This window comes from Eptatretus burgeri, chromosome 9 (assembly GCF_056783735.1).
Source record: "Eptatretus burgeri isolate ZD-2024b chromosome 9, Ebu_testis_v1, whole genome shotgun sequence".
Taxonomy (NCBI): Eukaryota; Metazoa; Chordata; class Myxini; order Myxiniformes; family Myxinidae; genus Eptatretus; species Eptatretus burgeri.
The window spans coordinates 18,030,026-18,057,300 of NC_140969.1; the positions used below are offsets into that span (position 1 = coordinate 18,030,026).

A 27,275-nucleotide genomic window follows, 5' to 3' on the forward strand; every position below is an offset into this window, starting at 1 on the left:
TCTCGTGTGCATGTACTACCCTTGTGTTCTTGGGAGGAACAAAGTAATGCTCTGGAAAAGTTCATATAAAGGGGAGCTCTAAATATACAGCTAAAAACCGTCAGTACGTAAAGGTGTGTGTGTGTGTGTGTGTGTGTGTGTGTGTGTGTGTGTGTGTGTGTGTGTGTGTGTGTGTGTGTGTGTGTGTGTGTGTGTGTGTGTGTGTGTGTGTGCGTGCGTGCGTGCGTGCGTGCGTGCGTGCGTGCGCGTGTGCGCGTGTGTGCGTGCGTGCGTGCGTGCGTGTACCTTAAACAGGAAAATGCATAACATAATGTGTGTGATTAATTTGTTTAAAAATTGGCCTCCCTTTATATGAACTTTTCTAGAGCATAACTTAGTTCCTTCTAAGAACACAAGGGTAGTACAGCGCGCACACAATATATTTTTTTGAATGTCCCTTCTTTTCTATTGTTTGGCATTTTCTACAAGCTATGCAATGTCCCTTCTTTCCTATATTTTGCCACATGGCACATACCATATAAAGGGGCCTTTTCTATGCCACTGGCAATTTTCCCAAGAAATATGAATAATAATGGTCCTAGTACTGATCCCAAAGGTGCTCACAGCCACTCTTTGCTTCCTATCATTAAGTCAGTTTCCAATCCAGCCACTACACAAGCCCTCACCTTGGCCAACAATCTCCCATGACAACTCTTGGGGACACCTCTTCTTGGGAGTTATTCCCCCAATGCAAGTCAGGGGCCAAATCTTCCCCATTTTCCCTGCTTGCTCGGATTTGTCAGGACAGCACGGTCACGGTCATTGCTGATTGGTCTCCATGGACCACTGGCCCTTTTCCTCTTGTCTCTTCTCTCTCTCTCTCTCTCTCTCTCTCTCTCTCTCTCTCTCTCTCTCTCTCGCTCTCTCTCGCTCGCTCCCGCTCTCTCTCTCTCCCTCTCACTCTCTCTCTCTCTCTCTCTCTCTCTCTCTCTCTCTCTCTCTCTGTCTCTCTCTCTCTCTCTCTCTCTCTCTCTCTCTCTCTCTCTCTCTCTTTCTCTTTCTCTCTCTTTCTCTTTCTCTGTCTCTCTCTTTCTCTTTCTCTCTTTCTTTCTTTCTCTCTTTCTCTCTTTCTCTCTTTCTCTCTTTCTTTCTTTCTCTCTTTCTCTCTTTCTCTCTTTCTCTCTTTCTCTCTTTCTCTCTTTCTCTCTTTCTCTCTTTCTCTCTTTCTCTCTTTCTCTCTTTCTCTCTTTCTCTCTTTCTCTCTTTCTCTCTTTCTCTCTTTCTCTCTTTCTCTCTTTCTCTCTTTCTCTCTTTCTCTCTTTCTCTCTTTCTCTCTTTCTCTCTTTCTCTCTTTCTCTCTTTCTCTCTTTCTCTCTTTCTCTCTTTCTCTCTTTCTCTCTTTCTCTCTTTCTCTCTTTCTCTCTTTCTCTCTTTCTCTCTTTCTCTCTTTCTCTCTTTTTTTTTTTTTCCCCCCCCTCCCTCCCTCCCCCTGTCATGGCCCTGACTACATGTAGGCGGGGGTACACCATCCCGGATATGGGGGATCTCTGGATCGCTCCTGGTAGATTGATTGGCTTTCTTCGTGCTGCGAGCTTTTTTGAGAGAGCTGTCTGGGACTAGACGACGACTGAGACATACAACATCCACTGCATCCACCCAATCATAAACTGCTTCATGGAACTCCAACAAATTTGTTAAACATGACTTCCTTTTAATTAGTTCAAATTTATCTAAATGGTTCCCTATCTGGTCAGAAGCAGTTTAAATTTGGCCAGAAACTATTTCCCAAATGTCATCCTGTACAAATGCAGTTCACACACTAAACTATGCCAACTGAATGCTGTACAGATATGACTGAACATTTGTAATTGTGGATTTTGACTTCGATTGTTTAAATGTTCCCACCACACTTTTTCACTTATTTAAAAATAGTGTGAAGTGAGATACTCCTGAACATATAGCGATCTTCCTATCCGGGTCAGAGTGAAATCTTTATTTCAATTTCTGCCATTTTCCTGACTTGCTTATTTGTAGTTTACTTCAATGCATTTGATGCATCTGTGATGCCTTTCAGCAATACCTTTGTGTATTCTGTCTAGTTCTGCTTGATAGTGCATGTTTTTGTGGTTTTTCAAAGGGTTTGATATAAGAGTGATCGAGTGGATACATTCATAGATCAATTTCGCCAGTTCCCTGAGGGTGTTTTTTTTCCTTTTATTAGTCACAAGGTGAAATAACCATCTTGGTAGCTTGTACTTTTTTCTGAAACTTCTTGCCAATCCAGAAATTGCTTTTGGACCTGTGATTGAATGTAGAGCTGGTTGTTGATTTCTTCTTTTACATTTTTGAATCGCAGTTGTTTTATTCAACTGTTCAAAAATTTATTTTCAATTTTATTCAACAATAACAATTCAATAATTAATGGAATTAAATCTGACAAGTTATTGACTTTCTCTTTCTCTAATATTGCACACATTTTGGCTTTTGCTGTTCTCAAATGAATTTCAACCTAATTGTTTAGAAATGCCAGTTATTCCATTTTAAAATGAACTATGACTGATCCTGTTTCCAGTTTCTTGCTGTGCAGTCCAACTTGATTCCTTCAAAGATAAGTTGATAGCAAGTTAATTTGAGTCCCCCTGCAATAAATGGCTTTTTTATATGCTGTCGGACCCTGCTATTCGCAGGGTATACATTCCTGGAAATTGCCGCAAATCCGCACATAGCGGGGCATTGTTTCAATGGAAAAAGGGGGGTTACGTTCCTGGTGATTCATGATTAATAAGTATTAGCTTGCTTCCGATTCTAAGCAAGGTCATGCAATCTATCATTGCTGTTGACATAAAATCCTTCCTTTTCTCCAATGGCCCAATCTTAGATCATCAGGTCAGTTTCAGATCCAGTCATTCTACCCTGGATATGTTACTTACACTCTCCCAACAATGGATGGCAGCCCTTAATCTTAGACATGACATCAGGGCCATCTCTCTGCAGATATCTCAGGCATTCAATACAATCTGGCACCCTACCTTGATCTCCAAAATCTCTGCTTATCGCATCCAAACCACCTGCTCTCATGAATCACTGATTTCTTCTATTCTGGTAATCAGCATGTAGCTCAAACGGATACTCTCACCTTCTCTCCCTGTCAAGGCTGAAGTGCCCCAAGGCAGTGTCTTCGGCTCATTTTAATCTCCAGTGTTCCTCATTTTCATCATTGACATTTCTGATTCCCTGGAAAATCCAGCCAACCTCCTTGCTGATGGTTCCACACTGTGCCACATCATTTCTCATCCTTCAGACAGGCAGGCAGCAACCTCTTCCCTCTCTGCAGACCTTGATAGAATTAGGACTCAAGGTGATTGGAAGATGTCATTCAACCCCAACAAATCCCACACGCTCCCAATCTCTCTGAAAGGACCATCTGCCAAGCCGTGATTTACTTCCTTAACAAATCACTTGAAGAGGTTAAGTCACTAAACTTTTGTGCCTCAATATCAGCCATGATCATTCTTGGGCAGACCATCTTTCCAAAATGGCCTCCAAAGCCATCTTCCATCATGCAAGGTCTTTCCTTGGCCGATCTGAACTTTTTACAACATACAAGGCCTCCATTCACACCTTTGCACTTGCACCAGTCTCACCAATTGCCCTTCTTGATACCATGGAAATCAAGGCTTAAATTATTGGAATCTCCCGTGATGAAGGTCAGTGTCTGGCCTATTAATTTCACAATGCAGACAGGTTTGGTGGCCTTTCTGTATTATACCACCGCCTTTTTGATCTTGCACCATCTGCCTTCTCTTGTCTCTGTGCCTCCCAGGTTTATAGAGTGCACATGGCCTGACCATAACCCTATTCTTGTTAAACTCTTAAAATCCAGGCTCACTGCTCACCTCCATAACCCATGGTACATTTTAATGCAACAATCAACACAATATTTAATAATACTGTTGGACCCCGCTATTCGTGGATTCGCTCTTCACGGTTTATAAAATGACGCACTTCGCCATTTGCCGCCCTGTGCTTTGCGCATTCGCTGTTTTTTCACAGGCGTATTCATGATTTTTGAGGTTTTTTTTTTTAAAGGATTTTTTATTTTCCCTTTATAACAATCTCGTAGTTAAGATCATCCATTTTTGCTCCATGTTTGTGTATTGCGGTGATGTTGGCTAACTTCTGGGCATACGGAAACTAACCCAGAGAGAAGATCGAGTGAACAAAGCAGAAAGAGGATTAGCAAGGCTGGCTTTTAGGACCTGTGAACGGATGCCATCTGGACCTGTCACAGAATTGGAGTCAAGGTTTGCCAGAAATGTCTCCACCTTCTCAAGTGAGAAAGATGCAGTATCCAGGGACAGTTGGGTACAAGAGGGTAGGTTAAGTTGGGGAGTGTGTGGTTGGATACACATAATTGAGGTATTCGGCTTTCTCACAAGCAGAGTCAGCTGTAGTATCATTCACAGTGAGGGAAAGGATGGAGGGGTAGCATACTGTATACCACAGATAGACTTATAAAGGTGCTGCCAGGTCTTTGAAGGAGATGACAAGTTTGATAGTTCAGTCTTGAAGTTGGCAGTATATTGTTGTCCTGCTTTCCTGAGAGTGGATACACTTGTTCTGGGTGTTTGTGGAATGATCTGAGGTTGCCTTCAGTCAGATTTGCCTTCCAAGAAGAGATGGCAAGTTGTTTGAAGGCAGCTGCCTCACAACACGTTTCTGTGTTCCGTAAGACCCTCGTTTACGTTGGGGATGCGTTCCTGTAACGTGCGCCAAATATCGAATTGACGAAAATCAAAGCAATTTTTCTCGTAATAATTAATGGAATAAGGGAGGAATGCATTCCTCACGTCAACACTTCAGGTATTATATTATCTTGTTTTTTTACTTTTGATATTACCCTTTTTTTGATTGACATTTATATTGAAGTACACATCTATATATAATGGAACACGTGTTTGTGATTATGAATGTATGTATGTCTGTCTGCTGTTCACCCATTGGTTGGACAACTGTCACCCACAATTGTAACCTCAAATTCTTAACCGAAAGTACCCCAAGGACCCAGAAGTCTCCAAGGACTCTGAAGATGCAAAATACCGTGAGGGCCCAAAAGACCCAAAGACCCTGAGGATCCAAAATACCCTAAAAACCCCCAAACAACCAAGAGGACGCAAAAGACTGAAAAGACCCCGAAGACCCAATGCACCTCAAAGACCCAAAAGACCAAGAGGACCCTAAAGACCCTTTCTACCCCTGTCAATCCACCCCAAACCCACCTACTTCAAATTCCCTGTTTTCTTTCCTGAAAGTCCCTGTCATACCATCTTGTTTACCCTGTGTACCCTGCCCTGTCCCTCTCCCTTCCACAGATCTCCTAATACCTCTATCCCCCACTGTTTTGTGCTTCCTCTCCTGCCCCTCTTGTCTCCTGCTCCCTTGTTATATGTTCTGTGTGTTAGCTCTTATACAAGCCTTGACAATTTATACGAAAAAAAGACCCCGAACACCCAAAAGACCCTTAAAGACCCCGAGCACCCAAAACAGCCAAAATACCCCGAAGACCCAAAAGACCCCAAGGACGCAAACTACTTCCCCTCTCTGCCCTTGCCCCAACCCAAATCTGTCATCCTCACCCCTTTTCTTCAAGTCCTCAACTGCCCCAAACCCCAAGTACTCAACCCCCCCCCCCCAGCCTTAAATATTTAATCCCCACTCCCTTCTAAACATGTCAGTCTCCCTCTTCCAACTCCATGCACCCCCACCTTCAACTCTCTGTCCTTCCCTCCCCATTTCCACCCGTTCTTAACAACGTTGCACAAAAGATACACAGGGAACGTTGGCGCATGAGAAGGGGTCAGAAGGCCACTCGGCCTTTCACGCCGGCATTGTTCCTGTCCCTGTTCGTTAAGAACAATGTTAAAAGTAAATAAAGATGGAATGTTAAATTCACAATCACTTCCCCATTTCTTCCCTTATCCTAACTATAATTCATGGACGTGTGTGTGTGTGTGTGTGTGTGTGTGTGTGTGTGTGTGTGTGTGTGTGTGTGTGTGTGTGTGTGTGTGTGTGTGTGTGTGTGTGTGTGTGTGTGTGTGTGTGTGTGTGTGTGTGTGTGTGTGTGTGTTTGAGGTTTGTGTGTGTGTGTGTGTTTGAGGTTTGTGTGTGTGTGTGTGTGGTTTGAGGTTTGTGTGTGTGTGTGTGTGGTTTGAGGTTTGTGTGTGTGTGTGTGTGGTTTGAGGTTTGTGTGTGTGTGTGTGTGGTTTGAGGTTTGTGTGTGTGTGTGTGGTTTGAGGTTTGTGTGTGTGTGTGTGTGTGTGTGTGTGTGTGTGTGTGGTTTGAGGTTTGTGTGTGTGTGTGTGTGTGTGGTTTGAGGTTTGTGTGTGTGTGTGTGTGTGTGGTTTGAGGTTTGTGTGTGTGTGTGTGTGTGGTTTGAGGTTTGTGTGTGTGTGTGTGTGGTTTGAGGTTTGTGTGTGGTTTGAGGTTTGTGTGTGTGTGTGTGTGTTTGAGGTTTGTGTGTGGTTTGAGGTTTGTGTGTGTGTGTGTGTGGTTTGAGGTTTGTGTGTGGTTTGAGGTTTGTGTGTGTGTGTGTGTGGTTTGAGGTTTGTGTGTGGTTTGAGGTTTGTGTGTGTGTGTGTGTGGTTTGAGGTTTGTGTGTGGTTTGAGGTTTGTGTGTGTGTGTGTGTGGTTTGAGGTTTGTGTGTGGTTTGAGGTTTGTGTGTGTGTGTGTGTGGTTTGAGGTTTGTGTGTGTGTGTGTGGTTTGAGGTTTGTGGAGTCGCGGTTGAAACCTGAATCCTATACAGGTTCCTTTTTGGTCTGGACCGGAGGGGACTGGACTAGACCGGACTGGACCGGAGGGGATGCAAATTCTCCTTGTAAATGTGTATCATGTAGCGTTGCCTCCAGGTGGGGGAGGATATTACAAGTCAACACCATTTACAGCACAGTATTCCTGTCCCCACGTTTTCCAGTGCAGTGAGGTGTTTTGAATTATAACAAGTAGGTATGTTTTTGCTTCATGCATGTAACCTGGGTTATTTTTTTTTTGCCTCTACATAGCTGTCAGTTGCCTATACACCGCCCAAATTAAGGTATGCATCAAAAGAACGTGTTACATGCTTGAAACAAGATCGCTTGTATGTGCTGTATAAATAAAAAAATTACCAGACATTTACCGTAATAATAAACCTCTTCCAGAAGCAGTCGAAGGTGCTTACACATCTTCTTCCTCCTTCAATGAAGTGAGCATATTTATTGATCTGAGGTGAACTTAATAACCCGGCAATCCATTAAATAGCAGCATCTATTTGTCAAACAACATCTAATTTCACTTCTAAGGTAACAATTTTACCATGCATCTTGGGATATTACTGTACCAGGGGTGAGAGGATGGGTTTGATAGTTGCTGGCAAGATGGTATGAATCTTTATACGAGGGAAAGCAAGCTTGTGTAGAAGGAATCCCAGGTAGTGTCGCTATCAGGTGAGGTGGAAATGAAGGACCAGTCTTGATAAGGACATCTTGTAGTCCCTGCCAGTCAGCTTGAGTGAACTGCGACAGATGATGGCACTGAGGCAGCTCCCCGACAATAGCCAGAGAGATGTTGACTTTCACAAGCATATTATCAGATCAATATATTGGAGCAGAAGGGGAGCCGGAAACGTCCTTCGGAAAATTCTTCATGACCAACTCCAGAAGGGAGGATGCATCACCAGGAAAAATCTGGGTTGGAAAGTTCACTGACTGGGTGAGGCCCCATGGAGTTACAGAAGTCCTTTGCTGCCATGCCATGGTTGGTTGAAGAGGTACTAACACCCAGCCAATTGGCACGGTGAAAGTTGAAATCTCCACATATCTGGAAGAGAGAGTTGGGATGGGTGGTTCTCAGCTTGAATGAACTGCTAGACTTGCAGTTTGTAATTCGTTTAGGTTTTCCACAGTACATTGTGCAGGCTGGACTAGTTTCCATCCATGTTTTTCATCGCCATCTCTTGTCTGTTCTTTATCCTCCTCCATAACCCCAAGATGCTGTTCTTTAAACTTTGTCGATGAACTTGGTATTTACAATTGTTTTACCCTACACCCACTGCTTACTTCTTCGCATATTCAGTTGTATTCATTGTTTGTGTTCCATATGGTCTGGATCATTCCTCACGATCTCCGTCTTCAAGCTCTGTTGATCTTTCTCCCCCTCGAAATCCTCTTCCCATCACTGAATAAATTAATTATAATACAAAAAAAAAAACACAATTTTTAAACAAATAAGAAACACTTTCTTTTCACCTCCCCCCCCCTCTTCCACTCATCCCTTCATTATTCATTGCCTCTTTCATTCCTCATGTGCTTCTGTGTGTGATTGTGTGCTTGGTGTACTTCTCTGTGTAATTAGGATGTAATTAGGAATGCTCTATCCTTCTTTACATCCTCTTTTACCATCCCCATTTCCCTTCTTGTTCTCTTCCCCCCCCTCCCACTCTTCCATTTTTGCTGTTTTTGCACCCTTTCCATTTCCTTCTACCCTGCCTCAGCAGACTTTAAAAAAAACCCTCATCTTTTGCCAGTTTTAAAGAAACAAGCCATTTTCCAAAGGTATTTTCTACACTTGCCACAATGTTTGTGATGGTGCACTGCAATTTAGGCTGCATAAGTGTGGACCAAGTTGTTATGAATGCTTGCATCCGGTTGAAACCCTAAATCCCTCCCTCCTTTCCTCTCCTTTCCCTCATCCCTCCCTCCCTCCTCAGCACATTGGAATTGCCACTGTAATCATCAAGAACTATTTGTTTGTTTTTTGCCGAATCCTTTTCTTTCTTCCCCGTGTTTCTCAAATGGCCTGCATGCGCCCACCGACACCCACGTGAACACGCTGCGTGCGCCCAACACAATGTATTGTGCTCCACACAGAACGACTGTCCTGCCAAAGCAGTTTCTTGGTAAGGGTTATCATCATGGACTGATCACTCTGATGCTGGAAACTCGACTTATGGTGCAGCAATTTGGAATTTAATCAAGGCGCAAACGATAAATTGCCTTCTCTTCACGACACATGTCCACCAAGTAATGCTAATAGACAGGACAACCCGTTTAATGTCCATCAGAAGTATTGCACACACATTGAGGCATCGCCGTTTTTTTTTGTATCTCTACCACCGAAGGTGAAGGAGGTTATGTTTTCACCCCTTTCTGTCTTGTTACTTACGAAATCTAAAGATTTCGTAAGTATATTGATGACTTCCGTTTCTGTTTGTTTGTTACTTACGAAATCTAAAGATTTCGTAAGTATATTGATGACTTCCGTTTGTTACTTACGAAATCTAAAGATTTCGGTTTTTGCGATCGCTTAGGACGCTTAAAAGTCGGTTGTCGAAATTCTGGAACAGCGATGAATAACTGATATATATATATATATATATATATATATATATATATATATATATATATATATATATATATATATATATATATATATATATATATATATATATATATATATATATATATATATATATATATATATATATATATATACAGTCAAAGCTCGTTACTATGCCACCTCGCTATTATGCCACTTTTGCTCGGTCCCGACAAAATTCAATACAAAATAAATTTACTATGCCACCCCCTACTCTCGCTACCATGCCACTACTGTGTGACTGTTAAAAGGCACGAGTCGTGAAAAAGTCTGTATTGCGCAGTGCTCGATTATCACACTCACGTACAAAGGCGAAGCGACGAACTACAGTCCAGCTGCGCACAACATAACTCAATACGTACGCGCATAGTCAGACTGTGTCAAAGCACGCGATTCTTCTCCCCGATGCCAGCCACAACAAGCCAATCACAACACGCACAACGAGACACAAAAAAGCGCGAGCACACACACAGACACGCAGGCACACGTACAACAGTGACATCATTTTTTTTCAAATTCAGCCCATAATGTCAGCTCAGAAACGCAAGCGAACCGACTTTACGCTGAAGGAGAAGAAGGAGATCATCGATGCCGCGAAGAAGGAGCCGAATCAGTCCAAGTTGGCCAGGGAGATTAGCAAGAAATGGGGCGTCGAAGTTAAGAGAACCACCGTGAAGGGCATTCTCAGCAAGGAGGCTGCAATCAAAGCTGGATTTCCATCGAAGCGCATGAAGTTGACGCAGGCTCACGACCCGAAGCTTGATGAGGGAGTGCTCATCTGGCTGAAGCAATCAAGAGGACAGAATGTGCCTGTCAGCGGCGATCTGATCAAGGAGAAGGCGATGAAACTGGCCGAGCTGATGCACATCCCAGACTTCATGGCGAGCGGCGGTTGGTTGGGCAATTTCAAGAAGCGCCACGGCATCACGTTCAAGGCAGTGCAGGGCGAAGCTGGAGCGGTGGATTCGCAATCCCTTCTTGAGTGGCAACAACAGGTTCTCCGGCCCTTACTCGGGCAGTTCTCCGCAGACGACGTCTTCAACCTGGACGAGACTGGACTCTTCTGGCAGCTGCTTCCGAACAAGACCATGGCTTTCAGGGGAGAGCGGTGTACTGGAGGAAAGAAAAGCAAGCAAAGGATCACTCTTCTGGTTGGGGCAAACATGAGCGGCAGCGAGAAGTTCCTCTTCTGGTGATTGGCAATTCCAAGAAACCCCGTGCCTTCAAGAACAAAGAGATCCCGGTCAAGTACAAGGCGAACTCGAAGGCGTGGATGACGGCGGAGCTTTTCGAGGAGATGTTGCGTGCGTGGGACGGACGACTCGGCCAGCAGGGACACAGAGTGCTGGTCTGTCTCGATAACTTCTCTGGCCACCCTCCCGAGCTCGAGCTGAACAACATCCAACTGGTCTTCTTCCCACCCAACACGACAGCCAATTCGCATCCAATAGATCAGGGAATCATAGAGAACCTCAAGCGCCACTACAAGAAGCTCCTGCTATGCCGCCGGCTTGAGGCCATAGACGAGGGAAAGGAGTTCAAGTGCACGTTGCTCGACGCTCTACACGTCGCCCGGCGTGCTTGGGAGCAGGTCGGCAAGTCGACAATCAGGAACTGTTTCGCGAAGGCCAAGTTCATCGAAGAGGAGATCCAAACTGAGCCACAGGATGCGGACCTGCCCAACATCTGGGAAGCTCTGCCTGCCGAGGAAAAGATGCACGAGAACGAGGAGATCGAGCTGTCTGACTTTCTCGAAGCCGACGAGCGCCTCGCGACTGGTGGGTATTTCACGCTGGAGGAGATTGCGGAGGAGATTCTGTGCAGTGAGGAGCCGGTGGAAAGCGAAGATGACGAGGTAACTGTCGAGGAGGAAATCGTTCCGTTCGAGGAAGCCCAGCGCGCTTGTAGCACCGTCCGGAAGTTCATGCAGCAGAGAAGTGGGAAGCCCAGTGTGATGCAAGCGTGCGATCGGCTAGACAACGAGATGCACGAGATCCGCCGAAAGAAGATGCGCCAGCCGACGATTCTTGAAAGCTTTGTGTGTCGTGAATTTCTCGCCATGCCATATGTTAGTGTGTGAACTCTGTTAGTGTGTGTATGTTCTCCGTTCGCTTAGCTTATACAACAGTCGTGCCTTTTACTTGCTGGAATAAATTTTGTCTAAAGATTAACTACAGATGGGTAACTTGAGAAAATAAGGCCGTTTTTACAAAATCTCGCTACTATGCCACTTTTGCTCGGTCCCGACGGGTAGCATAGTAACGAGCTTTGACTGTAATAAGTCTTTTATCAGATTCTTCTGAAAAGTAAATCTAAAGATTTCATAAGTTTATTGATGACTTCCGTCATCTGTTTGTGTGTGTGTTTGTTTGTGTGTGTGTGTGTGTTTGTTTGTTGGCACGATAACTCGAGAACGGAAGAAGCAACCAATGTCAAATTACATCAGGTGATTCAGGACGGTGATGGCTCGTGCTGATTAGATTTTGGTCAAAATCTGTCAAAGGTCAAGGTCACAGTGAGGTCAAACATTCGATTTTTGATGGTTTGGTACAGAATCATCGTAAAAACTTCTGGTTTGCGTCGCGACCTTCTCGAGAGACAGCTTTTATTAGACAAGGTCAGAGGTCAAGTTGATGATTTCGTAAGTACCAGTCTATGACTGTTTGTTACTTACGAAATCTAAAGATTTTGGAAGTATATTGATGCCTTCCGTTTCTGTTTGTTTGTTACTTACGAAATCTAAAGATTTCCTAAGTATATTGATGACTTCCGTTTTTGTTTGTTTGTTTGTTTGTTTGTTTGTATGTTTGTTACTTACGAAATCTAAAGATTCCGTAAGTATATTGATGCCTTCTGTTTCTGTTTGTTTGTTTTTTTGTTTGTAGGCACGATAACTCGAGAACGGAAGAAGCTACCAATGTCAAATTGCACCACGTGATTCAGGAGGGTGATGGCGAGTGCTGATTAGATTTTGGCCAAAATCGGTCAAAGGTCAAGGTCACAGTGAGGTCAAACATAATTCCGTAAATTCCTGTGGAGAAATGGAGTATTTTTGCTTCGCTCGACGTTACGAGTTCGTTTTAATTTCGATTTTAATTTTGTCTTCGGTTTTTGCGATTGCTTGGGACGCTTAAAACTCGGTTGTCGAAATTCTGGAACAGCGATGAATAACTGATATATATATATATATATATATATATATATATATATATATATATATATATATATATATATATATATATATATAAAATAAATAATAAGTCTTTTATCAGATTCTTCTGAAAAGTAAAACACCAATTATCTGGCATATCCTGCTGGTACTGAATCACTTTTTTAAAAATAAAAACAAAAAAATCGAATTTTTATAAGAAATCTAGTTTTTGTCTGGGACTCATTATCTGCAAACCACAGTGTAAAATCGTAGACCACAATGAATTCAGAATTCAAGCTCCCCTTGGGCTTCTGACTGATTCATGCTTTTATTAGACAAGGTCAGAGGTCAAGTTGACGATTTCGTAAGTACCAGTCTATGACTGCTTGTTTGTTTGTTTGTAGGCACGATAACTCGAGAATGGAAGAAGCTACCAATGTCAAATTACACCATGTGATTCAGGAGGGTGATGGCTAGTGCTGATTAGATTTTGGTCAAAATCGGTCAAAGGTCAAGGTCAGTGAGGTCAAACATCCAAAATATGATAACTCGAGAACGGAAGAAGCTACCAATGTCAAATTACACCACGTGATTCAGGAGGGTGATGGCTAGCGCTGATTAGATTTTGGTCAAAATCGGTCAAAGGTCAAGGTCACAGTGTGGTCAAACATCCAAAACATTAGATTTTTGATGGTTTGGTACAGAATCATCGAAGAAACTTCTGGTTTGCGTCGCTACCTTCTCTAGAGACAGCTTTTATTAGACAAGGTCAGAGGTCAAGTTGATGATTTCATAAGTACCAGTCTATGACTGCTTGTTTGTTTGTTTGTCTGTGTACAGGATATCTCAAAAAGTTGTGGACGGGTTCATGTGCATGACAAGGACAAACTGATGAGATTTTGGTGAATATCTGGTGATTCTTCACCATTGAGAGATAGGGCCAAAAACGATATATCGCACGATATCTCAAAAAGTTGTGGACGGATTCGGCCGAAACTTGGGGAATATGTTCGGTGTGTTACTGAAGAAATTATTTGATTTTGGTAAAGATCCGGATCCGGATCTGGATCTGATAATTTTTAAGTGATTCTTCACCATTGAGAGATAGGGCCAAACCCATATATAGAACGGATTCGGACGAAACTTGGTGGACATGTTGGGTGTGTGACATGGAAGAATTGTTTCGATTTTGGTGAAGATCCGAATCCGGATCTGGATGTGAGAATTATTTAATTTTTTTTCGTGCTTCTTCACCATTGAGAGTTAGGGCCAAAAACGATATATTGCCTGATATTTCAAAAATGTATTGGGCTCGATATGTTCTCGTGGATCAGGCATTACGTGGTGGAAGTATGCGCTCTTCCGAGTGCCCTTCTAGTTGTTTTTTTTGTTGTAAACATTGTCAAGGTTCTTTTGATTGCTAACACGCACAATGTACAACAGGGGAGGGAGAGGGAAGGAAAAAACGATGGGACAGAGACATGAGGAGATCTGTGGAAGGGAGTGGGATGGGGTGGGGTACAAAGGGTAAACAGTATGGATGCGACAGGGGCTTTCAGGAAGGAAAGCAGGGAATTTGAAAGGGGTGGGTTTTGAGTGGATTAGCAGGGGTAGAGAAGATCATGGTTTTGGATGGGGGAGGATAAGAGATGGTGGTGAACAGCTGTTTTGATGACTTGGAGGGAAGAGTGGGATTGAAGAGAGTGTGGGAGTTTGTTCCAAAGGTGGGAAAAATGAAGAATGAAAGAGTGTAGGTGAGTAGTGATTCTTAATTTTGGTAGTTTTACCAGAACCTTGAGCGCCCTGTAGAAATATGAGGGGGACATATCTCAGACAGAGCAGGGAGGGCGAGGCCAGAGAAGAGACTGTAGAAGACAGGCAGACCACTGACCTGCCTGCGGTGAGAGAGTAAGACACCCAAAGACTCAGCCTCATCGCGGGAGAAACCAATGATCTTAAATGCCTTGGTTTCCACAGCGTGAATCCAAGAAAGATGAGAGGCGGGAGCACAACCCCAGAGGGGAGAGCAGTTCTCCATCAGGCTGCGGATGAAAGCTTTGTATGTAGTCAGGAGCTCAGGTGGGCAGAGGAAGGACTTTACATGACTGAGGGTGCCCAGTTGGCAACTGTCTTTGGAGGCCAGCATGGAAATGTGGCTTTCCCAGGAAAGATCATGGTAGATAGTGAGACCCAGAAGCTTAAACGAAAGGACTTCTTCAAGAGGATTGTTGAGAAAGTAAATGAGGGGGTTTTCCAGATGGTCCTTTCGGAGAAACATAGTGAGAGTGTGAGATTTGTCAGGGTTGAAAGACATGTTCCACATGTTGGATCAGCTTGTGATTTTGTCCAGATCTGCAGAGAGTGAAGTCTGCTGCTTGCCGATCTGAGGGATGACAGATGGTACGGCAAAGGGTGGAGTCATCAGCAAAGAGATAAAGAGGATTTTCCAGAGAGTCGGAGAGATCATTGGTGAAAACCAGAAAAATAACAGGGTCTAGAAAACTGCCTTGAGGAACTCCAGCCAGGACAGGAAGAGGGGATGAGAGAACTCCATTTGGGGCTACATGTTGGCTGCGACAGGAGAGGAAGTCTGCAAACCATGAGTGGAGATGTCCTCTTGGATGCCATATGAAGAGAGTTTGTTGAGCATGGCAGGGTGCCACACTGTATCGAAGGCACACGATATGGCTCTAATTTCATGTCTTGCATTGAGGATCTCCATCCACTGTTTGGAGAGCAGAAGCAGCATATCCAGGGTAGAGTGACCTGGTCTGAATCCAAATTGATGATTGGAAATCAAGCCATTGGAGAAGAGGAAGGATTTAATGTCTGAAGCGATGATGGAGTCCATTCCATATATATATATATATATATATATATATATATATATATATATATATATATATATATATATATATATATATATATATATATATATATATATATATTTTTTTTTTTGGTGTACCAAATCTGGGCTCATGGAAATGCAGGAAAGGGAGGGTAAAATGGCAATGCACTGACAGTGGGGAAATGGAGCTACGGTTGGACACAAGCAAGGGAAAGAATGAACAGTAAATGAGAGGAAGGAGCGGAGGAAACAAAAGAACCTGCTCGTAAGAGGGTTTGTTTAGCTCAGGTCAATTGGGGTAGAAAAGATTGTGAATAGTGATGGGGGATGACATAAGATCTTGTGGTGCACTGTGTGCCTAAAGCATTGTTGAGAAGAGTGCAAATAAACAGTTTCTGGAAGGGCAATTCCACGAATGGGAGAAAAGAGGAACAAAATAGTAGAGGTGGGTAGAAAACCTTGGTTTTTGGTTTTACAAGGATGGGGTTACTGGAAGAATGTGTGTTTTCTGTAGGATTTTAGGAGGGCTCGGTGTTGTCAGAGCAAAGGAAGAGGAAAGACAGCAAAAACCAGAGGCCACAGTTCTGTCTGCGATTATGTATAAACAGCTTTTTGCTTCCGCCACATCATGGGAGAGACCATTAATGGTGAGAACTTGAGTTACCACAAATATCAGGAGAGACATATGTGGATGCTGAGGAAGCCTGGTGTTGGCGTAGTGGTTAGGGCTGCGGCTTGGGATCCAAAAGGTCCTGAGTTCAAGCCCCGTTGGGCCACTGAATTAATACACCAGGGGGTTGACTCAGCCTGTCATCCTTCCGAGGTCGGCGAAATGAGTACCAGTGTACTGGGCCCAGTGTATACCCCGGTTAAAATAGGTGTACCATATCCCTGTGTTGTCAGAGGCGACCAGGGTTGCGTCAAGAAGGGCATCTGGCGTAAAACATGTGCCAAATCACTATGCGGATCATATGGATGATCCGCTGTGGCGACCCCGAACGGGAGAAGCCGTAGGAAGAAGAAGAAGACATATGTGGATGCTGAAGCCCCAACCCACAAAGAAGAGCAGTACTCCATTGAGCTCAAAAGGCCTTCTAAACGTTGACGTTTCGATTTTACATGGATTTCCTCAGAGCAACAGTGGATGCCCAGTCCATTGCTGGCTATGAGACCCCTTTGCAATTGTTGCAAGAGAAGTCATGGCTAATGTTGAGGCCTACATGTTCAAGAAAGAAAATAAACCTCTTGTATTTACTCACCATGGAAATGGATAGATGGGTTCATTCAATGATTCTTCTGAAGTAACAGGGAAAGATAGATTTTCCAGTTCCGGTACTGAAAGACATGTTCCATATATCAGAACAGCATATAATTGATTGTTGATCAACATAGTGATGCAGCTGTGCCACCTGCATCTGATAATTTTTTAAGTGATTCTTCACCATTGAGAGATAGGGCTAAACCGATGTATAGCACGGATTCGGACGAAACTTGGTGGACATGTTGGGTGTGTGACAAGGAAGAATTGTTTCGATTTTGGTGAAGATCCGAATCCGGATCTGGATGTGAGAATTATTTAATTTGGCTGCGACAGGAGAGTCCATTGGATAGCGTGGTGTACAACACAATGCAGTAGTCTCCAAAAATATGGTTTTTAATCCTCGCCGCATGGCGGAAGGGGGATATTGTTGTCACCCGGGTCGTCCGTCCGTCCAGCTGGCTGGCTGGGCGTCAACATTTATAGCTGTGAGTGCGATAACTCATAAACTGTTTGCCATATCGATTTGAAATTTGGGTCACACATGTACCACCTGAAAAGGAAGAACCCGATTGATTTTGGGCGTGGCCGGATCCAAGATGGCCGACTGGGGTGGCCATCTTGAAAAAAATGTTTTTTGTAATAAATGCAAAGCCGCTGATCTGATTTCAATTATTTTTGGTTCGGCCCGCTCGGACATCCAATATGGCCGCCAGGCAGCCATGTTTAAAAAAAAACGATGTTATCGTGATATAGGCTCTAATTTTTTTATTTTCTGATGAAACTTGCTGGAAATGTAGGTAACGGGATGAAGTAGGTTGCTATTGAATTTCGGCCATGTCGACCATCAAATATTGCCTCCAGACAGCCATCTTGAAAAATGACATGATCGCGAAATAGGCCCGAAATTTTTTTAACTCTATGTAATAATATTTAAACTCGAGTGAGCTTCCTTCGTTGTGGCGGGGAATTCCCCATCTCTGATGGTATATTTTCCATAGCAATCAGAGAGGTCATTTCTGTACATGAGGAAGAAGACTTTGCCCATGACTGCGTTTGGGCACTCCAGCTTCCACTGGGGGGGTTCTATTACAAGCAACACATTGACTGCGTGAGTGTAGGAAGTCAAAACCAGGTGTGCTGGCGGTCTTGAATGCTGCAGGCAGTAAGCTTTACAACTAGAGCAGATGTTGGACTGTGTCATATGTTTGAGATATATTCAGGGAGGAATCCTGACCTCTTGCTTTAAACTTAGCACCTCCCACCATTGCTGAAAGAAGCATCAGTATGTCCATGAAAACTTGGTTGGAACTCCAGTAAAAACAAATCTCGAGTGGTGTTGACCTTGTATTTCCTTCCATGGTTCAACATTATGATTTTTCAACTTTGTTCCTGAAGGTTTGAAATGCAAACCTCGTGTTTTTTTTTTCTTCTTTTCTTTCTTCTTTCTTCTTCTTTCTTATTAGAGCTTTTCCCAGCCTTTTAAATTGATGTGAAATGTACCTGTCTTGCCGCTTTCAGGTGTTTAGGTTTTCAACTACAGTGCCTATAGAAAGTCTACACCCCCTTTCAAGTTTTTCACTTTTGTTGGCTTATAGCCTGGAATTAAATTGCATTAAATCAGACTTTTCCCACCTTTATTTACACATCGCAACTCAAAACTCCCAAGTGAAAAACGCTCTACAAATTTCAGAAAATTAATTAAAAATAAAAAACTAGAATATCTTGGTTGGATAAATGCCCACCCTCTCCCCCCCTCCCTCTCCCAAGTTAAAACTTGGTGGAAGCAACGTTGACTGCAATTACAGCTGTGAGTCTGTTGGCATAGATCTCTACCATATTTACACACCATGATTGGGCAATATTTGCCCATTCTTCTGCACAAAACTATTCAAGCTCAGTCAAGTTGCGTGGGGAGCGTTGATGGACAGCAATTTTGAAGCTGTGCTTCAGATTTTCAATTGGATTTAGGTCGGGTCTCTCGAAAGGGCCACTCAAGGACATTTATCTTTAACCTCCGCCATCTTCGAAGATGGATGGAGGTTACTGTTTTCACCCCTTTGTTTGTTTGATTGTTTGTTTGTTTGTGAACAGTATTACGGAAAAACTCCGGATTTCGACGAAACTTGGTGGGGGGGGTTAAGGTATGGTCCAATGATCATGCCATTAGATTTTGGACTTGGTCCAAAGTCCAATATGGCCACCATTTTGAAAAAATATTTGAATTTTTGTTTTTGAATTTCTACATGTTTTAAGTGATTTCCAACCCCCCCCCAAAAAAAATAGTTCGAGAAAAAAAATTTGCAACTTTTTTTTTCAACAAAATTTCGATTATTTTTTTTATTTTTTATTTTTTGCATTTTTACATGTTTTTAGTGATTTCCAACCCCCCCCCCCCCCCAAAAAAAAATGTTGGAGAAAAGAACTATAACTCTGTCAGCACTGTTGACATCATATTTAAGGAATAAGATATAAGGTTCACTTGAGTGACCCAGCAGTATTGGTGGCGGAGGTTTTGCACTCTCCCGAGTGCTCCCCCTCTAGTTTTGTTTGTGTGCTTCGGGTCATTGTCATGCTGAAAGGTGAACTTCCATCCCAATTTCAGCTTTCTTGCAGAGGGCAGCAGGTTTTCGTCTTAGATGTTTCTGTATTTTGCTCCATCCATTTTCCCTTTGATCCTGACAAGTGCCCCAGTCCCTGCTGATGAGAAACAATCCCATAACATGATGCTGCCAACGCTATGCTTCACAGGAGGGATGGTGTTCTTTGGGTGGTATGTTTTGTTGAGTTTGCACCAAACTTAACATTTTGCATTTCAGCCACAAAGTTCCATCTTGGTTTCATCAGAACACAAATCCTTTTGCCGCACTGTTTCAGAATCTCTGGAGTGGTTTTTTTGCAGACCTCAAACGGGGCACAAGGTGGGCTTTTTTGAATAATGGCTTCCTTCTTGCCACCTCACTGTACAGGCCAGACTTGTGGAGTGCTTGAGATATTGTTGTCACGTGCACGCAGTGACCAGTCTGTCATAAAAGCCTGTAGCTCTTTCAAAGTTGCCATTGGCCTCTTGATGGCCTCTCTGATCAGTCTCCCCCTTGCTTGGTCATCCAGTTTGGAGGGACGGCCTGATCTCGGCAGAGTCTTGGTGGTACCATGCACCTTCCATTTCTTAATGATTGTGTTGACTGTGTTTCAAGAGATATTCAAAGCCTTTGAAATGTTTTTATACTCATCCTCTGATCTGTGCCTTTCCACAACTTTATCCCAGTGATCTTTTGAAAGCTCCTTGGTGTCATGGTTGAGTCTTTGCTTTGAAATGCACTCCCCAGCAGAGGAAACCTACAGGAACAGCTGATTTTATTGTGAAATAATCAGAATCACTACAATTTAACACAAGTGGAGGTCAATTAACTTAGTATGTGATTTTCCTGGTGATTGGTTACACCTGAGCTAATTTACAATTCTACTGTTATGAGGGAGGTGGACACTTATTCAACCAAGATATTCATGTTTTGTATTTTAAAATAATTTTCGAAAAATTTGTATAATTTGTTTTTCATTCAGAAATTGTTGGTTATGATGTGTAAATAAAGGTGTAGTGGGGCGGCTTAGTCCAAATATTCAAAAGAATTGTGCATTTTGTGATACAAGCACCAAATTTGGCACAAATGTACATTAATATGTTGCGAACATTTTCAGATATTGGGCCACTTGAAATTCTCTTTATGTCTGCCATATTGGATTTCAAAATGGCCGCCACTTGAAATCTACATTTGCTATTATCTCTGGATGTAATGTAGCTATTGACTTGATTCTGGTATCTAAATGTATGCTTTTGGGGGCAAGGAATCCAATGGTACCATTTTCAACTTAATATTATCTATCACAGTCTGTTATATAATTTTATTTGGAAATTATCTAAGCAAATATTGGATTCAACACAATACTTTGAAAAGAATGTCTTAGTTCCAAATATAAATAAAAACTATACTAAAAACATTGGCTATACTAAAAAAAAACATTGGCTGCCAGACGAGGGATGGAAACCTTGAGGAGTTCTTTTGTCACGAGAATCAGGCATGTCCTCCTGCATTGTCTGATGGTGGAAGCCTCTGCACTGGTACCAAGCGTGATCTCCTCATATGCTTGGAAGAAGTCTCCGACGCAAAGACAGAGACTCCTGTCACGACCTGTATTGTGCTTGATGGAGCAGCCATCGTCCAGATGCTGAAGCCGGCTGCATCAAAGACCTTTGAAGAGTATGCACAACAGATCTTCATTACATATATGTCCACGAAGCTGCAAACGGTGTCACGCCTGGATCTGGTCTGGGATACTTACCTTGCTGATTCACTGAAAGGTAGTACACGTGCAAAGTGGGGACAAGGTGTGCGGAGACGTGTGGTGGCTGCCGCAGCCATACCAGGAAACTGGCAGAACTTCCTACGAGTGGACAGCAACAAGACCGAGCTGTTCAGGTTCCTCTCAGCAGCTCTCATGGAATGGTTTGACCAGGAGGACAAGCAACTCGTCATTACTGATGGAGAGGCAGTGCTCAACAAGCCACTACTGCCAGATCTGACCTCACTCGCCCCATGTAACCATGAAGAAGCTGACAGTCAGATGTTGCTGCATGCATCTCATGCAGTCCAGCATGGACACCATGCAATACTGATCCAGACTGTAGACACCAATGTTGTGGTGCTGGCAGTGTCCCTGGTACAGGAGTTGCAACCAGAAGACAAACTGTGGCTGGCATTCGGAACAGGCCAGAGTTTCTGATACCTCGCAGCACACTAAATAGCAGCTGGATTGGGATGAGAGAAGGCTCGTGCACTGCCAATGTTCCATGCTCTAACTGGATGCGACACTGTGTCTAGTTTTCATAGACATGGCAAGAAGGCTGCGTGGGCAGTCTGTTCGGTACTGCCAGAACTCGCTGAGCCGCTGCTGCTGCTGTCGCACCTCGTGACATACCAGACGATGCAATGCGCATCATCGAGAGGTTCGTGATCCTGTTGTATGATCGAACCAGCAAATGCACAGACATTGACAAGGCCAGGAGGAAACTCTTCGCAAGGAAGAACAATGTGCAGCTCATCCCTCCAACAAAGGCAGCTCTGGAGGAACATGTGAAGAGGGCAGTGTATCAAGGTGGACACGTGTGGGGTCAGATACTGCTGCCAGCACCAGAGCTCCCTCCACCAACCAACTGGGGTTGTTCAAGGACTGGAGAAGGACAGTACACACCTTACTGGACCAGGCTAACTGAGGCAGCTCACAGCTGCATTGAGCTGGTTTCTTGCAAGTGCAAGAGAGGGTGTGCGAGGCGCTGCAAGTGCAAAAAGGCTGCCCTTCAGTGCACAGCCCTCTGTGTGTGTGTGAAGGGGACTGCACATGACGATGAGTCAACAACATACATGTACTTGTGGCAATGCTGAACTTGTTAACATGACACTGTTTATGTACACGTATCTTCAGTTCCGGTATATACCTAGCCTCAGATACCAGTACACCTAGCCTCAAATACTAGACCATGTAGCATGTCAGAATTATACCTAACACATTTACAGAACTAAGACATTCTTTTCAAAGTAATAATATAAAAAAATGACCATTTTTACAGCCATTTTTCCCTGCTGTGCAGGGGTTGGGCTTTTTCTTGAGGCAATGTTTTATGGCCAGATGCCCTTCCTGACGCCAACCCTGGTCGCCTCTTACGACACACAGGGATATGGTACACCTATTCTAACCGGGGCATACACCGGGACCAGTACACTGGTACTCATTTCGACGACCTCAGAAGGATGACAGGCTGAGTCAACCCCTGGTGTTAATTCAGCAGCCAACGGGGCTTGAACTCAGGACCCTGGGATCCCAAGCCACCACCCTAACCACTAAGCCAACACCAGGCTACATTCTTTTCAAAGTATTGTGTTGAATCCAATATTTGCCTAGATAATTTCCAAATAAAATTATATAACAGACTGTGATAGATAATATTAAGTTGAAAATGGTACCATTGGATTCCTTGCCCCCAAAAACATACATTTAGATACCAGAATCAAGTCAATAGCTGCATTACGTCCAGAGATAATAGCAAATGTAGATTTCAAGTGGCGGCCATTTTGAAATCCAATATGGCGGACATAAAGAGAATTTCAAGTGGCCCAATATCTGAAAATGTTCGCAACATATTAATGTACATTTGTGCCTAATTTGGTGCTTGTATCACAAAATGCACAACAGGTTTGCTATGCTGCTACACTAGTGGAAAAAGTCTGGTTTCATTCAGTTTAATTCGAGGCTATAAGGCAACAAAAGGTTAAAATGTTGAAACGGGGTGTAGACTTTCTATAGGCACTGTATATAACAATATTTAAACCCACCTGTTTATTACCCTCGCCAAAGGAGAGGGTATTGCATTTGGGTCCGTTTGTTTGTCTGTTTGTTTGTGTGTTTGTCTGTTTGTCCGCACAACTTTTGTGTTTTTCTCTGCAATCGCTTGTCGGATTGAGACAAAATTTTCACCATTGGTGTGACTACTCATGTAGAATGCGTTAATAATAATTTGACGTCATAGGTCATGTGGTGTGGCAGCCATATTGGAAAAATGGAAAAACTTTGGACCTATATCTCTAAAACCGCACCAAGGAAAAAAATTGAAACTTGGCACACAGCAAGTACTCCTCATGGTGAATAAGTGAGATTTTTTTAAAATGACATCATCGGTGCCCTCGTTATGACTCCATAATTGCATATTTAGAATGCCACATCCGATCAGTACGAAAATTTTTGAAGGTCATCTCGGGATAAAATTGTCCACAGAAAAAAAAAAATAATGACGTCATCGGCCAAGTGATTCGGCAGGCATATTGTTTAAAAAAAAAAAAACCTTCAAAAATCTTCTCTGAAGTGGCTGAACAGATCGAAGCAAGACTTTACATGTATGAACACCTGTCCATGAGGAAGAAAAAGTTCACACATATGATGGCATTGATCATATGGTTTGGCATCCATATTGGATTTACCCTAAAATCTATTAAAAAGCATCTTCTTCTCCAGAACGGCTGGACAAATTGAGGGGAACTTCAAGTAAGTGTTCCCCAAGCCTTGGGTGTACAAGTGTGTAAAGGAATATTTGATAGGTCACATGGTTTGACAACCATATTGGATTAAAGAACAATATTAAATAATGTTTTCTCTTGAACCGCTTAATAAACTGATGTGAAACTTCACATTTATGATTTAGTAGAGATTGGGAATACATGTTTTAAATTTCAACTTGATCGGATGCATGGTTTGGCAGCCATATTGGATTTACCCTCAAAGCTATTAATATAATACACCACTCAAAGAAGTCCTGGTGAAGGTCTGCAGTCTCCAAATGCTCTTTCTTGTTTATATTATTGTTATTGTTGTTTTTCTTGAACAAAAAATTGGCTCTTGATTGTCTAAAAAAAAAAGTAATTGATGCAAACATCGACCATTCTTTTGGCATTAAAAGTTTCCTTTGAGGTCTGAATTGTATTCTAAATCGTGGAGCTATTGCTTTGTTTTGTATGTTATTGCATTTGCTGAGCTGAACACTAGCTATAAATACTCATATTTCTGGACAGGAGGAAAATGCTAATGCTTTAATTTTTATTGATATTATAATGTGAGTTCCCTCACAAGGAACTTCAATGCTGGAGGAAGCCTGTGCAATGATTGCCAACGTATTGTTTGTCTGTGCTCTCCATAATAAATGCTGAGCGTCAAGCAAGGAAGCAGCACGTACCATTTTTAGCCTTTGGTACAATTTGGCTGGGGTTCAGACCGCCTTCCTTTCAGAATTAGTGTGGACACTCTTAACCATATTCTCAACCTTGTCCTCGCCAGGTGCTGTTCTGACGCAAGACTTGCGGCATTATCTGAACTTGCGTTTCAAGAAAGGTTCTCCTGATCACGAGTTCCAGCAAAGCATCCGAGACAACTTGTATCTTCGCACTGTTCCCTGTATGTTTTTACGACAACATGCACGTTTTCATAAACAAAAGTGTTGTGGATGCTTGCACTTCCTCTGCCTTCATATCTGTGGCATCCTTCCTTTACCCTGTCTTTATCCAAGCCCTCTTGTATCTGGCGCATTCTTTTGTGTTTGTTTATTATGTCTCCATCCCCCCTCCCCCCCCACTCTCTTTACATGGAACAGAGATTTTTTTTCCTCTTTTGTTTACTTCTTCTTTTGCTGCTAGCAAATAAAATCATCCACCGTGCCTTCATTTCTGAGCCAATCTTCAAATTTGGCATGGAGCTGCCATGGTCCAACACACTCCCAGACCTTTTTATTTTCATTTCGATTTGAAATCCTGTTCCAGTGTTGGGGGGGGGGGGGGAGTCAAAGGTGAAAGGCTGAAAATCTCACACTTTGCCTTGCAGTTATTGCCTCCACCACCAAAGGTGGATGGAGGTTATGTTTTCATCCCAAATCTGTCTGTCTGTTTGTTTGTTTGTCTCTCTGTGAACAGGATATCTCAAAAGAATTTGGGCAGATTCAGACAAAATTGGTGGACAGGTTGGATGTGTGACAAGAACGAATCATTTTGATTTTGGTGAACATCTGGATCCAGATACAAGAATTTTATAAGTGATTCTTCACCGTTGAGAGACAGGACCAAAAACAACTTATCGGATGATTTTTCAAAAAGTTATTTTCGGGTTACGACAATTAGGTAGACAAGTTGGATATCCAGTGACAAGCCGATTGGATATTGATTTGGGTCTGGATTCAGATCTGGATCAGTGGGATACAAAACGTAAACTGTTCAGCCTGACAGGGGTATGTATGTGCTCTACTGAGTGTCATTCTAGTCTTGTATTTGAGTCTACAAAGATGAAATTCAGCACAAAGTCACTTTAAGACAGCCCCTGTCGGTGTGTATGGAGAAATTTTGGATAAAAGTAGTTTTTGGAATTTGGAAGTTTTCGGTGGACAAAATCGGTCATCAAATTAAAGTTTCTGGCCTACCATGCCTCGGTGAAGAATTAGAAAAATGTTGGCTTAACATAACCTCGATAGACTAAACCAGGTCGACATTGTTCTGGTGTCATCGATTTTTCAGGGGGTGAAAGTTCAAAAAGGCCAAGAAGATACGTTTTGCCAAGCCTTTTATTTTGGGCAATGCAGACAAGAGCTGGCAAAAATATGCCTTCACCATATCTGCTGATAAAAGGTCAAAATTCGTCAAGAAATGAAGGTTTTTGGTTTGCCATACCTCTATTTCAATCAACCCAAAGAACAATTTACAGCAGGTAAACATTGTTCTGGTGACGTTGATTTTACAGGGGTCAAGCATTCGCTTGCAAATGTCTGCGAATGGATTTTCATTTGTATTATCTGTGCTCGAATAAATTTGGTGGTGCCTTTTTACCCTTGCCAGAGGAGAGGATATTGCATTTGGGTCCATTTGTTTGTCTGGTTGTCTGTTTGTATGCACAGAACTTTCGTTTTTATCCCCCGCCGCGTGGCGGAAGGGGGATATTGTTATCACCCAGGTCGTCCGGCTGTCCGTCCGTCCGTTCGGGCGTCAACATTTATAGCTGTGAGTGTGATAACTCATAAACTGTTTGCCATATCGATTTGAAATTTGAGTCTCACATGTACCACCTGAAAAGGAAGAACCCTATTGATTTTGGTTGTGGCCGGATCCAAGATGGCTGACTGGGGCGGCCATCTTCAAAAAAAAGTTTTTTGTAATAAATGGAAAACCGCTTATCTGATTTTAATTATTTTTGGTTACTACGTTCCTCACCCCTGGGGAACTTTTTCGAGATGATGAACAAATGGTGTCTTGTTTCCAATTCACCTCTCTCATTATCTGGAATATGTATGACCTTTTTCATTCAATACGGGGGATTCCCCATCTCTGATGGTATATTTTTCTCTGCAACTGCTTGTCGAATTGAGATGAAATTTTCACTATTGGTGCAACTACTCATGTAGACTGTTCTCATGATGATTATGATGTCATAGCTCACGTGGTCTGGCAGCCATATTGGAAAAAACTTTGCACCTCTGTATCTCTGAAACCGCACCAAGGCAAAAATTGAAACTTGGCACATAGCAAGTACTCCTCATGGGGAATGTGTGATTTTTTTAATAGATGACATCATAGGTGCCCTCATTATGATGTTTTAATTGCAGGTGTAGAACGCCACATGTGATTAGTGTGAAAATTTTTGAGGGTCATCTTGGGATAAAATGGAATACAGAAAAAAAATAATGATGTCATCGGTATCATGATTCGGTAGTCATATTGTTTCAAAAAAAAAGTCCAAAATTGTGAGGGGAGAAGTGAGAGGACATGGAGGGGGAAGACAGGAGGGAGGAGTGGGCAGGGGTGTGGGAGGGGGGAGGGAAGGCAGACATATGGTGGAGCGTCAATTATGATTCAAACTGTTTCATCAAAATGATTCTGTAATGAGCAACAGTGAAGATGAAAACAAAATAATGTCTGAAATCTATTTTCAACCTGTCATGCTATAAATACCACCCAGAGACAAACACCACCCGGTATGTCCGGAGCCAAGCTGTCCGGAGACGATCGGCTCACATCGGGACACGCCCGGAGACGAACGGCTCCC

At 42.9% G+C, this 27,275-nt stretch overlaps 1 protein-coding gene across 1 annotated transcript in view; it reads left to right on the forward strand.

Annotated features, from left to right (window-relative positions):
* The window catches only part of LOC147019637 (membrane-associated guanylate kinase, WW and PDZ domain-containing protein 2-like), a 78,728-nt gene extending 51,825 nt beyond the window's left edge, over positions 1 to 26,903 (forward strand). The window contains exon 4 of the mRNA XM_085894196.1: positions 24,531 to 26,903. Coding sequence (XP_085750322.1) covers positions 24,531 to 24,886 — 356 coding nt within the window. The 3' untranslated portion in view covers positions 24,887 to 26,903. The remainder of the gene's footprint in view (positions 1 to 24,530) is intronic.
* The last annotated feature ends 372 nt before the right edge of the window (positions 26,904 to 27,275 follow it).